The following is a 16399-nucleotide window of genomic DNA, read 5'->3' as shown; positions in this document are numbered from 1 at the left end:
CTGTGCCTCTCTTCTTTTTGTCAATATTCCCCTTTACTCATCCCCTCTCCTTTCTCTTTTTTTCTTTTTAAATCTTTCTTCCCTTCTTGCTCTTCATTCTTCTCATCTTTTTGGTCCTGTACCAAGAGGACTCATCAAAATCTTAGGCCAGAAGCAGAGTAACTTAAAGGGCAAGAGGAAGTGAAAGGAAAATTAGGACAAGGAAACAGATAAACGAAAACACTCATGAGGAAGAATCAGCAGAAAAATCCTGACAACATGAAAAGCCAGTCCAGAGCAACCCCCCAAAGGACCATGAGTTAGCTACTGCAGAGGATTCCACCTATAAAGAAATGTTAGAAATTACGGAAGGGGAATTTAAAATATAGATGATGAAAACAATGAAGGAAATTGCTCAGAAAGTGGAAAATAACCAAAAGGAAATCCAAAAACACAATCAAATAAGAGATGAACGATATGAAGAATATAGAAAGGATATAACAGAGCTGAAAGATTTGAAGCAGTCAATTAGATAACTTAAAGATGCAATAGAAAGTATCAACAACAGATTAGACCATACAGAATGTCAAAGAATCTCAGAGGCAGAGGATAAAGCTCTTGAGATAACTTAGATCGTTAAAGAGGCAGAAAAGAAGAGAGAGAAAGCAGAACATTGACTGACAGAATTATGGGATTATATGAAGCCTTCAAACATATGAGTTACAGGTATCCCAGAAGAGGAAGAAGAATGCCTCAGAGGAATGAAAGCTACACTAGAGAATATTATAAATGAAAATTTCCCGAATATCACCAAAGATTCTGACACACTCCTTTCAGAGGGATACTGGACCCCAGGTTGGCTCAACTCCAATAGAGATTCTCCAAGACACATTATATGAACCTGTCCAAGTCAAGACAAAAGAAAAAAATTCTGCATGTCACCAAGAGTAAGTGCCAATTGACCTACAGGGGCAAATCCATCAGGATGACTGTAGACTTCTCTAATGAAATTTTTCAAGCCAGAAGACAATGGTCATCTACCTTTAATCTACTTAAACAGAACAATTTCCAGCCCAGAAGTCTACATCCTGCTAAGCTAAGCTTTAAAATTGATGGCAAAATCAAATATTTTACTGATATGCAAACATTGAGGAAATTTGTCACAAAAAGACCAGCTCTACAGGAAATACGTTAACCTGTTCTACACACTGACCATCACAATGGACCAGCAACAAAGTAAGCACTCAGAAATTAAAAGACAGAACCTAGCTTCCACAATGATGCAAAAAATAAAACTAAGCAATGGACTTTCACAAAATAAGATGAATAGAGTGCTACCACACATATCAATTATCTCAATAAATGTTAATGGCTTGAATTCCCCACTGAAGAGGCACAGATTGGCTGATTGGATTAAAAAACACAAGCCATCCATTTGCTGTCTGCAGGAAACACACCTAGCCTGAAAAGACAAATTAAAACTCAGAGTTAAGGGTTGGAAGACAATTTTCCAGGCAAACAGGATTCAGAAGAAAGGAGGGATTGCAATCTTATTTTCAGATACATGTGGATTTAAGGCAACTAAAGTCAAAGACAAAGATGGTCACTTCATACTAATTAAGGGAAAAATACAACAAGAAGACATTTCAATTCCAAATATTTGTGCACCCAACTTAAATGCTCTCAGATTCTTGCAACACACCTTACTTAGTCTCAGCACTATGATATCCTATAACACCATAATAACAGGGGACTTTAACATTCTTCTTACAGAGCTGAAAAGATCCTCTAAACAGAAATTAAACAAAGATATAAGGGACTTAAATGAGACCCTAGAACAACTGTGCTTGATAGATGTATGTAGAACACACCACCATAAAGCTAAAGAATATATATTCTTCTCATTGACCCACGGAACATTCTCAAAAATTGATCATATCCTAGGACACAAAATAAACCTCAACAGAATCAAAAGAATTGAAATTTTACTTTGTATCTTCTCAGATCACAAGGTATTAAAGGTGGAACTCAGCTTCAACAAAAGTGTTTGACCCCACACAAAGGCATGGAAATCACACAACCTTATGCTGAGTGACAGTTGGGCACAGGAAGAAATAAAAGAGGAAATTATTAACTTTCCTGAGCATAACAACAATGAAGACACAATCTACCAAAACCTGTGGGATACAGCAAAAGCAGTCCTGAGAGGAAAATTTATCACTTTAGATGCCTACATTCGAAAAACAGAAAGACAGTACATCAACAAATTCACAAGCCATCTTATGGAATTAGAAAATGAAGAGCAATCTAAACCTAAACCCAGCAGAAGAAAAGAAATATTCAAAATTAAATTAGAGATCAATGAAATTGAAAACAAAAGAATGATTCAGAAAATCAGTAAAACAAGGAGTTGGATTTTTGGAAAAAAAAAATCAATAAAATAGATAAACCTTTGGCCAGATTAACTAGAAATAGAAAAGTAAAATCTCTCATCACCTCAATCAGAAATGATAAAGGGGAAATAACAAGAAATGCCACAGAGATACAAGAGATTATCTCCAAATACTACCAGAAACTCTATGCCCAGAAATTTGACAATGTGAAGGAAATAGATCAATATTTGAAATCATACCCTCTTCCTAGACTTAGCCAGGAAGAAATAGATCTCCTGAACAAACCAATTTCAAGTGCTGAGATCAAAGAAACTATAACAAAATCTACCAACAAAAAAATGCCCTGGTCTGGATGGCTTCACACTAGAATTCTATCAAACCTTCAAAGAAGAGCTTATTCCCATTGCAGACATTATTCCAAAAATTTGAGGAGGAAGGAATCTTCCCCAACACATTCTACGAAGCAAACACTACCCTGATACCAAAACCAAGAAAAGACCCAACTCGAAAGGAGAACCTCAGACCAATTTCACTAATGAATATAGGTACAAAAATTCTCAATAAAATCCTAACCAATAGATTATAGCTTATCATCAAAAAAGCCATACATCATGATCAAGTAGGTTTCATCCCAGGGATGCAAGACTGGTTTAACCTACACTAGTCCATAAATGTTATTCACCATATCAACAGAAGCAAAAACAAAGACCATATGATCCTCTCAATAGATGCAGAAAAATCATTCAATAAAATCCAGCATCCTTTTCTAATTAGCACACTGAAGAGTATAGGCATAGGTGGCACATTACTTAAACTCATCGAAGCTATCTATGACAAACCCACAGCTAATATTTTACTGAATGGAGTAAAACTGAAAGCTTTTCCTCTTAGAACTGGAACCAAACAAGGTTGTCCTCTGTCGCCATTACTATTCAACATAGTGTTGTAAGTTCTAGCCAATACAATTAGGCAAGACAAGGAAATAAAGGGCATCCAAATGGGAGCAGAGGAGGTCAAACTCTACCTCTTTGCTGACGACATGATCTTATACCTAGAGAACTCCAAAGACTCAGCCACAAGACTCCTGGAAGTCATCAAAATATACACTAATGTCTCAGGATATAAAATCAACGTCCACAAGTCAGTAGCTTTTGTATATGCCAATAACAGCCAGGATGAGAGGCTAATTAAGGACACAACTCCCTTCACCATAGCTTCAAAGAAAATGAAATACCTAGGAATATACCTAACAAAAGAGGCAAAGGACCTGTATAAGGAAAATTATGAAACCCCAAGAAAGGAAATAGCAGAGGATATTAATAAATGGAAGAACATACCATGCTCATGGCTGGTAAGAATCAACATTGTTAAAATGTCTATACTTCCCGAAGCAATCTACAGATTCAACGTCATCCCTATTAAAATACCGAAATCGTAATTTCAAGACTTGGAAAAAATAATTCTTCGTTTTGTATGGAACCAGAAAAAAACCTGTACAGCTAAGGCAGTTGTTAGTAATAAAAACAAAGCCAGGGGGCATCAGCATACCAGATTTTAGGCTGTACTACACGGCCATAGTGGTCAAAATAGAATGGTATTGGCACAAAAATAGAGACATAGACATTTGGAATCAAATAGCAAACCAGGAAATGAAACTAACATTTTATAGCCACCTAATCTTTGATAAACCAAACAAGAACATACACTGGGGAAAAGACTCCTAATTCAGTGAATGGTGCTGGGAGAACTGGATATCCACATGTAAAAGACTGAAACTGGACCGCACCTTTCTCCACTCACATAAATTAATTCAAGATGGATAAAAGACCTAAATTTAAGGCACAAAACAATAAAAATCCTCAAAGAAAGCACAGGAAAAGCACTGGAAGATATCAGTCTGGGAAAAGACTTTATGGAGAAGACTTCTGTGGCAATTGAAACAATAGCAAATATAAACAAATGGGACTTAATTAAACTGAAAATCTTCTGTTTAGATTTTAGTCCATAAATGTTTGCTTTGGTTGTTGTCTCCAAGATAAGGAGACAACAACCAAAGCAAATAGACAACTCATACACTGAGAAAGGATATTTGCATATTTTGAATCAGACAAAAACTTGATATCTAGGATCTATAGAGAACTCAAATTAATCCACATGAAAAAAGCCAGCAATCCATATATCAATGGGCAAGAGAAATGAATAGAACCTTCTGTAAAGAAGACAGATGAATGGCTAGCAAACATATGAAAAAATGCTCATCATCCCTAATTATTAGAGAAATGCAAACCAAAACCACCCTGAGATATCATCTAACCCCAGTGAGAATGGCCCACATCACAAAATCCCAAAACTGCAGATGCTGGCGTGGATGTGGAGAGAAAGGAACACTTTTACACTGCTGGTGGGACTGCAAACTAATACAACCTTTTTGGAAGGAAGTATGGAGAACCCTCAAAGAACTCAGGCTAGACCTCCCATTTGATCCTGCAATCCCATTACTGGGCATCTACCCAGAAGGAAAAAAATCCTTTTGTCATAAGGACACTTGCATTAGACTGTTCATTGCAGCTCAATTTACAGTCACCAAAATGTGGAAACAGCCTAAATGCCCACCAACCCAGGAATGGATTAACAAGCTGTGGTATATGTATACCATGGAATACTATTAAGCCATTAAAAAAGATGAGGGTGGTGCCTGTAACTCAGTGGGTAGAGCACTGGTCATATACACCAAGGCTGGTGGGTTCAAACCCAGCCTGGGCCTGCCAAACAACAACAGCTACAACAAAAAAATAGCTGGGTGTTGTGGCAGGCACCTGTAGTCCCACCTACTTGGGAGGCTGAGGCAAGAGAATCGCTTAAGCCCAAGAGTCTGAGGTTGTTATGAACTGTGATGCCACAACACTCTTCCAAGGGTGACATAGTGAGACTCTGACTCAAATAAAATAAAATAAAATAAAATAAAATAAAATGAAAAAGACAGAGTTACATCATTTGTATTAACCTGGATGGAAGTGGAACACATTATTCTTAGTAAATCATCACAAGACTGGAGAAGCATGAATCCTATATACTCAATTTTGATATGAGGACAATTAATGACCAAGTACACAGTGGGGGATGGGGGAAAGGGAGAGCAGAGAGAGAAGGAGGGAGGGTGCAGGGGAAAAGAAGAGCAGAGAGAGGGAAGGAGGGAGGCGGTGGGGTCTTAGTGTGTGATACACCTTTTGGGGGCAAGACACAATTATAAGAGGGACTTTACCTAACAAATGCCATCAGTATAACCTGATATCTTGTACCTTCAATGAATCCCCAACAATAAAAAAGAAAGAAAAGAAACTCAGAGAGCCTAAGTGAACATTGAATCCAAAGTAGCCCCGCAAAGTAAGGATGGAAACAAGCCCCAGAGGGGAAGAGGTATCTAAAATACAAATAATCAATGCTCAACTAGACACAAACTTCATAAAGATTTCTGAAAGCTCTATACCAAGATAAGTAACTCAATTAGAAAAATGGGAAAAGGCACTTCCTAGAAGAGAAAAGTGGACTGGCCAAGAAGTATTTGAAGGGAAACCATGAATTTGGGTCACAGTAGGCCCAGACTGGTGGTCCCTCAGAACACCAAGTAGGAGCCCTCTCTGGAGGAGAATACATTCCAGCTAGGGCTCAAGATTCAAAGAAGCACAGGGAGGGGAGGAAGTGGCATTCTGGAAGGTATAGTCAGAAGACAAGAGAAGAAAAAGGGGGCGACAAGCTCAGAGAAAGGGAGAAGTCACATAGAAGTCACAGTGAGAATAAAGAATGGCTCTGTAGGGGAGCGTCTAGGCTAAAAACAGGCTTTGCCAGCCAGGGGTGCTGAGTGTAGAAAGGGAAGATGGCTGCAAGTTCTCAGAGGACAGCTTCAGCCACGGAGGCTAGCCTCCCACGCAATAGAGAGGACAGAAGAGGAATAAGCAATGCAAATACAGAGTTGAGAAGGCCACTGGGGTGAACAGAGAGTCCTGCAAGTTACTCCTCAGGGATCAGAGAGGGAGGAAAATTCTAGGTGGGTGTTGTGGTCTCAGGAAATGAGGCAATTTCCTGGTAGGCAGTTGGCTGCAAAGAGTGATCTTTGGAAAAGGCAAGATTTCCTAAAAGGAAGATACGTAGCATGATGAGATAAAATCAAGGCCTAGAGAAGGAAGCAGAGTTTGAAGAAGAGATACATTTCTGGCCCTAGCTGAGTGCTCACTAGGTGGGTGCAGCCAAGGCACTGGCAGCAGCAGCTGCTGAGGGAGCAGAGCAAGGAATCTGAGAAGGCTACCCTGTCTCCAGTTAGTTGACTGCTGCCTGGGGGCTCCAGAGTACCTGCAGAGGGCTATGCATCAGAAGGCAGAAATGGATGAGTCTGGGGAGGTGAAGGCTGAGTGACGACCAGAGTGGGAGGGAGAGGCTTCTTCCTGCCAAGACTTTGTTAATGAGAGGAGATGGGGAAGCTGTCTATAAAGAGAATGTGATACAGAGGTCAGAAATCAGAGCATTTTAAGGTTTGGTGCTGCCTTGTAATTGGTAATAAAAATCAAGACTGGGATGCATTTTCACAGGGGTAGCCAAATGCTACCCCTATTCTTACCTGCAATCTGATGAAGACATTCTTATAAGGCCCACCCACCACTGCAGCTGTGAACTGAACTTGCAGCTGCTAACCTGGGATTTACTCTCCTGATAAGATCACAAAGCAGACCTCTGTAGCTTGCTGCCACCCAGGGAGACTGTGCACTATCATGCAAATCATACTGCACTTCTCAGCAAGCACAGGAAAGTGGGCAGCAGGTGGGAGAGTCAGAAAAGGGAGCCCTCATAACAGGACCATGAGTTTCCCTGCTAGCAGCCATGTATAAGTATTGGGTTCATGAGGTAAATGCTAGTTCTTCGACAAGGCACAGGAGAGACAATATCAGTCTACCATTCAGGGGACCCTTACTTGTGATTTGAAACTATTCCAAAGAAGTTCCGAGGTATTCAGAAGCTGGCCACCTTTCAAGGGGGATGGAACCCAAGAGGGCACACTAATGTGGTTGGGGATTGGAGTTGGTGACATTAAGGTCCCTGGCAGCCCTGAGGCCTACATCCCATGAAGAGGGATACTTTCCTCCTCACCTTATCTCCTGCATTCCTATTTCCTCAATCTCCTCCGAGGAGAGAGTAGGTGCCTCTCACTAGATAAGAAGAGAAAGCAGCCCTTTGCTGATTTACCACTGCTAAGCAGCTACTGTGTCCTCCAACACAACTTATGGAAATAAGAAAAGGTCTTGCCTTCAAGGAACTCAGAGACCCTGCATAGGCCACAGACACTCAGAGAGCAATTGCACCCCTGGGTTACTAGAGCTGAATGGACACAGAGTGGGGGCAAGGCATAAAATGGTACCAGATCTTGGAGACAAAATTCTCTAACACTTGGGGGTGGAAAAACATATGTAACTTTATACTTGTGCTTTGAATGAGGGCAAGAGCTCCCCGAGACAAGAGGAGGACATGTATTCCAGGCTGTGGGAACCACCTGTGCAGAGCAAGGAGTCCTAGGAAAGCAGGCTGGGTCAGGAAGCAGTGACCATGCAGCACAGGGCAACTCTGAAGAGTGTGAAGCTGTTAGTCAGTGACAGTGGAGCGAACTGGGCAGCTCCCTGAGGGGTTTGGACTTGGTAAGGCTGGGCAGGATTTTCTATTCTTTTTCTTTCTTTCTTTTTTTTTTTTTTTTTTTTTCACATTTCCTATTTCAAGGAACCATCAGGGTTTTCAACAGGGGATTGCTGGGGACAAACTTGCAATTCAGACGCTAGCTAAACCAGTGCAGCGTAGAGGACAGGTCCCCTGTCGAGCTTCATGGAACAGCACAGGCAGGAGACCACAGACAAGAGTGCAGGAAGAGCAGTAGGGACCCAAGAAGAGGGACACTTTTTTCTTATCAGGTACTTCAGAGGAAGTTGGTTATCAACATGGAAGTTGGTTATCAAGTTAATATGGGTGACTAGGGTAGGGAAGGGACAGAGAAGCAATGCCTGGCAGCACTGAGGGAAGGCTGAGACCCTTAACTGAGGGGGAGACAGCAAAAGGTTTGACTGGAAGTTGGGTTGTGTTTTGGGCAACTTAGGTTTGAGGGGCAGCAGTACGTATAGAGTGGAAAATTTTCTCCTCACCTCCAAGAAAGGCCTTAAATTAATGGTCCCTCAGTACCCCACTGACAGTGGCTGACACAGCAGCTGGGACAAAGGAGAGCTGAGCTTGTGTAAGACTCAGCCTAGAGCTCCCTGGACCCAGGCAAGAGTTCTTGCCTCTCTCACATCTTCCACACCCTCTGGGGTATACACCGAAGGTCGCATTAAGTCAAGAGGACCCTAGGGTTGTCATTTTCACTTTTTTTTTTTAAGACAGTCTCATTATATCTCCCTGAGTAGAGTGCTATGACGTCACAGCTCACAGCAACCTCAAACTCTTGGGCTCAAGCAACCCTCATGCCTCAGCCTTCCAAGTAGCTGGGACCACAGGCGCCCGCCACAAAGCCCGGCTGTTTTTTGTTGCACTTGTCATTGTTGTTTAGCTAGCCCAGGTCGGGTTCGAACCCGCCAGCCTCGGAGTAAGTGGCTGGCGCTGTAACCACTGTGCTATGGGCGCCCAGCCTGTCATTAGACTCTTGCCTAAGGGCGCAGCGCCCAAGCGGCCCTCTCAAGCTCCGTCCTGCTCCTCCCACAGTTCCACCGTCCCTCTCTGGCGGTTTCGCCCCCACCTCCTCTTCCAAATCCGTCCCCAACGTCTTTCCCCTAATCCAGCTTCCCTATCTTCCTCCCACAGCTCAGTCATGCTCCTGCAGCTCGGTCCCCAGCTTATTTTCTGCCAGCTTGGTCCGGCCCCTCCCTCATTTCTAGCCCCACTCCTCCAGCCACCCGGTCCACAGGAGCACCTACACCAGTTCTTTACCACAGCCCAGCCTTGCCGCATCTCCACCCCCACCTCAACAAGATCTGTCCAGCACTTCCCACCCCTCTGCCCTATATGAATCACAGTTCTGCCTTTCCAGCTTTTTCCCAGCGCCAAGCCCTTAGCTGCTCCTCCACACCTCCCACAAGCCAGCCCTGCCCCTGCGCGGCTCCCCCTCCCATTGCTCACCATGGCCCCGCCCTGCTCCTCCTCCGGCTTGTCTCACACCTGCCCCAACCCCTCCCCCAAGGCTTTTGGCCCCTCCCCAGTGCACCAGGGCGAGCGCGCCACAGCTCCCTCTCAGCCCCACCTAACCGCTGTGCATTGGCCCCTCCCCCAATCCCGCCCTGCTCCTGCCGCAGTCCCGTCCCCCAAACACGCCCCCAGCACTTTGTCTCAGCTCCACCCCATCTGTCACAGACCAACCGCTCACAGGGCTGCAGGCTGGCCTTGTCCCGCCCCTTCCCCTTCCTCTTCCTCCCTCCAGTCCTTTTTCCTCCTTCTGGTCCCCACTCTGGGCAGCGGCCTCTTTGGCCAGCGCTCGTGAGGGCCCCGTGAGTGGAACAGCGTCCTAGTGGCCAGTGCGTGTGTACGTGCGTGTTACGTAAGTACGTGTCTTTGTGGGTGCGGGGATACCTAAGCACATAGCTGTCTACCTGCCTGGCTGCGTACGTACGTGCGTGCGTGGGGAGTACGTACGTGCGTGGGTACGTGCCTGCTTGCGCTACGCATAAAAAGGGCACCAGGCATGGACGAACGCGACATGGTTAACTCCCTTGGATACCTGTAACCGGTACGTGTTTACTCCAGGAGTCCGTGGCGGCTTCACAACGCGGTACGGACTCTGTGCCCATGGCATCTCCTCGTCTGAGCGTGGGGGCCTGTGATCCTTGGGCCGGTGGCCTCACTGGGCCACGGCTTTGCTACCTCGTGGCCAAAGGCTGCAGTTGGGCGCGGGGATGTGGAGGGAGGCTTTGCTGCCCGGTGGCCAAAGGCTGCAGTTGGCCCCAGGCTCTCGCGAGACCGAGGAGACAGGACCCGCCATACCAGCGTCTGTAGGCTTGGCCCGCCGCAGACGGTATCTCTGGGATAAGGTTGCCAGGCTGTGAGACTGGGACCCTTTTCCTGTCCCCTCCTCCCACCAGTGTCGAACCCCCTGCTCCTTCTAAGCCTGTGGCTGTCTGTCAAAAGTAAGTGTTCTTCATATGCAGCAGCCCCATCTTGGCCCGGTCCTCCCTGACTCTGGCTTATACCTTAAGCTGGACTCGGGAGGCTGAGGCAAGAGAATCGTTTAAGCCCAGGAGTTGGAGGTTGCTGTGAGCTGTGTGATGCCATGGCACTCTACCGAGGGCCATAAAGTGAGACTCTGTCTCTACAAAAAAAAAAAACAAAAAAAACCTCATAACTTAAGCTGGGAACTCGCCAAGACCTGAGGCTGGGTAGTGCTCAGCTCTGTGGCCATGACATAGGGTCCAGTGTGGCCTGCCCAGAAGTAGATCGAGGGGAATGGGATTTAGGCCCTTCAAACCCTCCAAAGCCGGTTGAGTGGAAGACCTTCCTAGTACCCTGACCCACTGTCGCTGACTTGTGTTTAATGACCTTTTTCCCTGTGGCCCTTGTCGTTGTGGCCCTTGTCGTTGTGCAGGTAAAGACACTGAGGCAAGAGGAAGACCGTTTTCTCCTCAGACCACAAAGCAGGTACTTGACCCCCTTCTTGCTGCTACAGTTACTTCAGTTCCCACCAGGGATTCCACCCTTGTGCTTCACGTTTGATTGCTGTGATTATATGTTGTCGATGAGAAAAGGATTGGCTAAGTAACCCCTCATAAGTAATCCAAATCCAAGGAATAGGGCAACTTTGTCACCCATCAGCAGGATGGGTGGTATAGAGTGTGCACAGGTGGGTCTTTGTGGAAGGCCACTTACTGGCAGTCCCAGCACCTCAGATATGCGTCACATGAGACACAGGAATCCTCTTCAGCAAGGCTTCAGACAGTGAGGGTTAGGGGTAATATCGTTTCTAGTAGCAGAAAATGGGGAGCAGCTTGTTACTTTCCACCAGTAGAGGGATGTTTAGGTAAATTATGGGGTAACCAGCAGTGGGATGCCAGCAGGCAGTAAAAACTAAGGTAGGTAAAGATGTACAGACAGGGAGAATGTGCTTGGTGTGCTATTGAGTGGAAAATCTGGGCCTCACCCCATAGAGACGTGTGGGGAACATCTTACATGTATGTGTGTTTGCCTTGGTGGCCGTAATAAAAGACAGACAGGGTGGCTTACACAACAGATACCGGTTGTCTCCCCAGGTCTAGAGACTGGAAGTGTGAAATCAAGGTATCAGCTGTTTGTTCTGTGGGCTGTGAGCAAGAATCAATCCTGTCCCTCTCTCCTATATGTTGTGGGTGGCTGGCAGTCATTGGCATTACTTGGCTTGTAGATGCATCACCCTGACCTCTGCCTCCATCTTCTGGTGGTTCGCTCCATGTGTGCATACTGTCTCTAAATACCCCCTTTTTACAAGGACACCAGTGACTTCGGAGGTGAGACCACATTTATGACTTCATTTTTACTCAGTTCCCTCTGTAAAGACTCTATCTTTGTCATAGGTCACTATTCTGAGGTGCTAGGGATTAGGACTTCCACACATGGATTTTAAGGGGACACAACATAACTCATAATAGCCTACAAAGTCCCTGAGGTAAGAACAAGCTTGGCATGTTCCTGAATGGAAGGCAGGCCTGTGTGACTGCAGGGGGATGAAATAACAGGCAGAGGAGAACAGATGGCAGGAAGCCAGATCACAAGGGACCTTAATAGTGGGAAGGAGGGACTGTATTCCAGGTTGGGCAGGGGGCCCTTGGAAATTTTCAGCAGATGGGTGACATGATCTGCTGGCCCCTGTACTGAGGTCGCCCTGATGGCAGTGTGGACATGCAGTACATAGAGCAGGCACCTGAAGGAGGGGGCTGATTGGGATGCCAGGGGAGGGAGCGAGGTATTAGGGGCTCTGAATGGGATTATGGCCATGGAGATGATTAAAAGTAATTAGATTTGGGATCAAGGATGGAGATAGTGCTGCAGGATGTGACTGGTGGTTGTGGGAAAGAGAGGGAGGGCAGAGAGCCGCTACTTCAGGGGCAGGAGAAGGGAGGAGATGGCAGTGCCATTAGAGAGGTGGAAGGGAGGTGGACTTGGTGTGGCAGTGGTGGGAGTCCTGGGACAGTCAGCCTGGCCGTGCAAGCCTGAGACTGAAGGGTCATGGCCTGTGCCGGGGGAGGCAGAGCAGGCCACTGAGCCATGTGGCAGCTGAGAAGAAGGGAAAGAGTGTTGAGTAAGATGGATACAGAGCTGGCACAAGTCTGGCAATTGGTACCCGTGGAGACAAGCTTGTTAGTGGAGTGGAGGTGACGGGAGGCAAAGGGAGGAAGTGGGGCAATGGTGCAGAATGTTCAGAGAGACTGAGTGCAGACTGCTCTCCTAATGTTTCTCCTGCGCAGGGTTAAGAGCAGGGAGGCAGAGCTCAGAGGAAGGGCTTTGTCTGAGTGGCACTATCTCCAACACTGACCGGAATCTGGTCCCTTTCAATCCGGTCCTCTGAAGACAGTCATCTAGTAGGGGAGGGGAAAGTGTGATGCTGAGCTAGCGCAGACAGTGGCAGCACCTAGGGCCTGCAGTGAACTGGGGGGTGGGGACAGGGTCCAGAGCACAGTGGGGGACCGCTCACCCCAGAAGTGGGAGGAGGGCAGAAGGTGTGCCCAGAAGGTAGGAGTGTGATTCTGGAGAGGAGTGAATACTGGCAGCTCTGGTCCTGACAGGGCCTGGTCTTGTGGGGGTGAGCATGCTTTCCCATAATCAAGGGAGGTACTTGAGGCTGACTGTCTGTACCTGAAGGGCAGGGGACACTTGCTGGAGTGAGGGGGCAGCTCATGAGTGGAGTATGGAGCCAGGGGATGGGACTCCAGGCCCAGTAATGACTGTGAGGTCGACAGTGAGAGGAATCGCCTCTGTGACTGCTCTGTTAGGTGCCAGGTGCTAGGCTGGGTGCCTTCAATGCCTTGTGTCCGTCCGTTCACAGCCTCAGGGAAACTGAGGCTTCTGGAGATCCCATGACTGGGCCCAGGTTCCAGCTTCAAGCCCGTGGCTCTCCAGGCCTAGGGCCCATGCTCCTTCACAGCACAGTGCTGTCTTCCAGCTGGGAGGAGGGGAACCTCTCCAGACGTCCACACAAAGGAGGCCAGGACCAGGGCGGGGGCGCGTGAGGTCAGGGCCACTGTAACCGTGGGCTGTAGCTGCTCAGTGCCGCCTCCTCAGCCGTGGCGCTGGCCTCATAGCGACACTGCCCCTGATGGGTTACTTGAGGATTAAATTTGAGGACCTCTGGCTGAAGCCTGTCCCTGGGCCTGGCACATAGGAGGTGCGTGTGCACTGGGGCCAGTTGTTACAATTCTCCTTTTCCTTTCTTTTGGCGTAGAACAGATCAGGGACATCCGCTGACCCTGGAGAGCAGTGGTGGGAGAAAGGGATTGAGGAGAGGGACACCCAAGGGGCTCAGGAGGACATACATGAGAGAAGCCATCTCTCATGTCAGGTCACAGAGAATGCTGAGAGGTGAGCTGAAGTTGGATACCAAGGATTAGGGGTCAGCAGCCCTGGGACAGGAGCTGGGAAGATGGGGGCCTGCAGTGCCTTTCGGTGCCAGGGCCAGGAGGCAGTGGGGATGGGGTGAGGGAAATGAAGGAAAAGAGGCAGAGCCCAGGCCCCCATCTTCCCTCTGCATGGAGAGCCAGCTGAGGCCAGCCACAACTCTCCCTGGGCCCAAGGGACCTGTCCTCTTGTGTTACCCTAGGGCTGAGTGACCTCTGTAGCACTCTGTAGACCTCTCATAGCACTAACAACAAACTGTCCTTCCTGTGCCTTTCTCTAGCTGTCTCCACCCTACTGGTGAGCTCCCCAAAGACGTCATGGGACAGACCTGACTCCTCTGAACCCAACCCCTTCCATTGGGCCTATTGGGGCATGGGACACCAGTGACTGCGTGGGGATAGAAGCAGCAGACTGTGGAGGTCAGTGATGTTCAGCACACCTGGGAGCCATGGCAGAAGAGCAGGCCCGCTCCCTGGCAGCTCGGAGGGCTGGTATGTGGCATGCCTCTGTGTTTCTGTAGGCCCCAGGGTGCCCCAGGAGCTTGTGGAAGATGAAGTTTGGCTGCCTCTCCTTCCGGCAGCCTTATGCTGGCTTTGTCTTAAATGGAGTCAAGACCCTGGAGACGCGCTGGCGTCCCTTGCTGAGCAGCCACCAGAACCGTACCATCGCCATCCACATTGCCCACAGGGACTGGGAAGACGATGCCTGGAGGGACCTGCTGGTGGAGAGGCTCGGGATGACTCCTGCCCAGATTCAGGCCCTGCTTCAGGAAGGGGAAAAGTTCGGTCGCGGAGTGGTAGCTGGTAAGTGGCGACATCGCAAATGTTGTACAGACGCTTCTAAGAGCAACCACATAGCATGCTGTTGGGGAGTTTTGTGGCCTCCGTTTCCATGTGAATTGGTTGGTGTGTTCGCTGTGGTTTCCTTCAGCAACACAGCTCTGAAGGGGCAGCAAGGGGCCCTGGCCTGGGGTCGGCAGGCCTATATTCCAGGAGCTCTGGTAATCATTCTCCACTCTAGGCCTCAGATCCTGTGTGTGATCTGAAAGGCTGGGTCAGGTCCACGTCTGCATGTGGCATTTGGCTGAGTGTGCCCGTGTGCATGGCAGAGACCACGAAAGACTGCAGGGCATGCTGACCAAGTCGGGTGGCCTTGAAAGTCAGGCTGCCCACCAGGCTTCACACACCTGCCCCAGGTCCTCTGCTCATGGCATCCTGGGCAAGTTCTCTAGCTCCTGGGTGCTTGAGGACAGATGTCAACTCCTGCCACCTGGTAACCAGCCTTGGCATCACCTATAGGTTTCCAACAGTGGCTGGTGCCCTTCCAACCTGTCTGTGCTGCCCTCAGCAGTGTGATTTGGACCTGCACATTACTCCTGTGGCTTCCTTGAGGACAAGGCCTCTCCTTCTCCTTTTTGGAGCCCTCCTTCTGCCTCACCTAGGATCCCCTGAAGAGTTTGGCTCATTATCAGGGCTTAGTATGAAGGACTGGCTTCATGCTTTTTGGTGATAGCATCTTAGCCTGTAGCACTTGTGACTTTGAATAACTGTGTTGTCACACAGGCAGGCCTTGGGCTGTGGAAGGGGAAAACATCTCATGTTTTTTTCTGTGCACAGGGCTCATTGACATTGGGGAAACTTTGCAGTGCCCAGAAAACTTAGCTCTGGATGCGGTTGTGGAACTGGAAAATGAAGCTGTGCTGACCAACCTGAAGCAGAAGTATCTGACTGTGATTTCAAACCCCAGGTGGTTACTGGAGCCCATACCTAGGAAAGGAGGAAAGGATATCTTCCAGGTAGACATCCCAGAGCACCTGATCCCTTTAGGGCATGAGGAGTACAGGCTTCTGAGAGCTCAACCATGACACCATCATTTCAGCATCATGGTGCAGACCTGTGCACGTCTTGCTAATTCTGAATTGTCCCTGCATTGCACAGCACCATCCACTGTCAGTCATATAAACAGATTCCTCCTCCTCTCAGACAAAGGGAATGGGGGTTAGGCTTTCCTTGTAAGAAACCCCTTAGGGTCATTGACATAATCTCAGGTACTTGGACCTTTGTGTAAAAGGAAAAGCTGCCAGGGAACTTCTCCATGTTTCTGCTAACTTTGGTCCTGATTAATTTCCAGATTGTACCAATAAATTTGTTGTGGGTAACCATTATTTGGGGTTCCCTTGTCCATTTTTCCCCTCCTTTCATCCCGGTCCCAACTCATCAAATGTCTGAGCAGCACCTATGGGACCTGGTGGCAAGTCTGGCACCGGCCCTGAATGTTTGCCTGAGGGTGACCAGCCCTGAATGGACTGACCATCCAGGATGAAGAGGACATCAGCCTCATAGCAGCTGTCTGTCCTTTCCTGCACCTCTTGCTCTGTTGTAAACGTGTGTGCTGGTTCAGGAAATGTGTGTCCCACACATCACACAGCT

At 47.6% G+C, this 16399-nt stretch overlaps 1 protein-coding gene across 7 annotated transcripts; it reads left to right on the top strand.

The window, feature by feature from the left end:
- Nucleotides 1-9747: 9747 nt before the first annotated feature.
- On the top strand, nt 9748-16134 carry LOC128578423 (protein EOLA1). 7 transcript variants are annotated; one of them, XM_053581065.1, is made up of 6 exons: nt 9953-10119; nt 10972-11024; nt 13798-13934; nt 14251-14389; nt 14491-14773; nt 15587-16134. In XM_053581065.1, the coding sequence occupies exons 5-6, from the start codon at nt 14521-14523 to the stop codon at nt 15832-15834; spliced, it is 501 nt and encodes a 166-aa protein (XP_053437040.1). In that variant the 5' UTR covers nt 9953-10119; nt 10972-11024; nt 13798-13934; nt 14251-14389; nt 14491-14520; the 3' UTR covers nt 15835-16134. The 7 variants fall into 7 exon arrangements, with proteins under 7 accessions (XP_053437042.1, XP_053437044.1, XP_053437046.1 ...); XM_053581067.1 differs by lacking the exons at nt 9953-10119; nt 13798-13934 and adding an exon at nt 9748-9930; XM_053581069.1 differs by lacking the exons at nt 9953-10119; nt 13798-13934 and adding an exon at nt 9748-9934.
- Nucleotides 16135-16399: the final 265 nt, after the last annotated feature.

This window comes from Nycticebus coucang, chromosome X, assembly GCF_027406575.1.
Source record: "Nycticebus coucang isolate mNycCou1 chromosome X, mNycCou1.pri, whole genome shotgun sequence".
Lineage (NCBI taxonomy): Eukaryota > Metazoa > Chordata > Mammalia > Primates > Lorisidae > Nycticebus > Nycticebus coucang.
Note: the sequence above shows the minus strand (reverse complement) of the source record. Positions and strands in the feature narration are given on the sequence as shown.

Bases quoted from the DNA above. Each gene is read 5' to 3' on its own strand.
- LOC128578423 (XM_053581067.1), top strand. From the start codon at position 14,521: ATGAAGTTTGGCTGCCTCTCCTTCCGGCAGCCTTATGCTGGCTTTGTC. The intron at 14,774-15,586 runs GTAAGTGGCGAC...TTCTGTGCACAG, and splicing joins CGGTCGCGGAGTGGTAGCTG to GGCTCATTGACATTGGGGAA.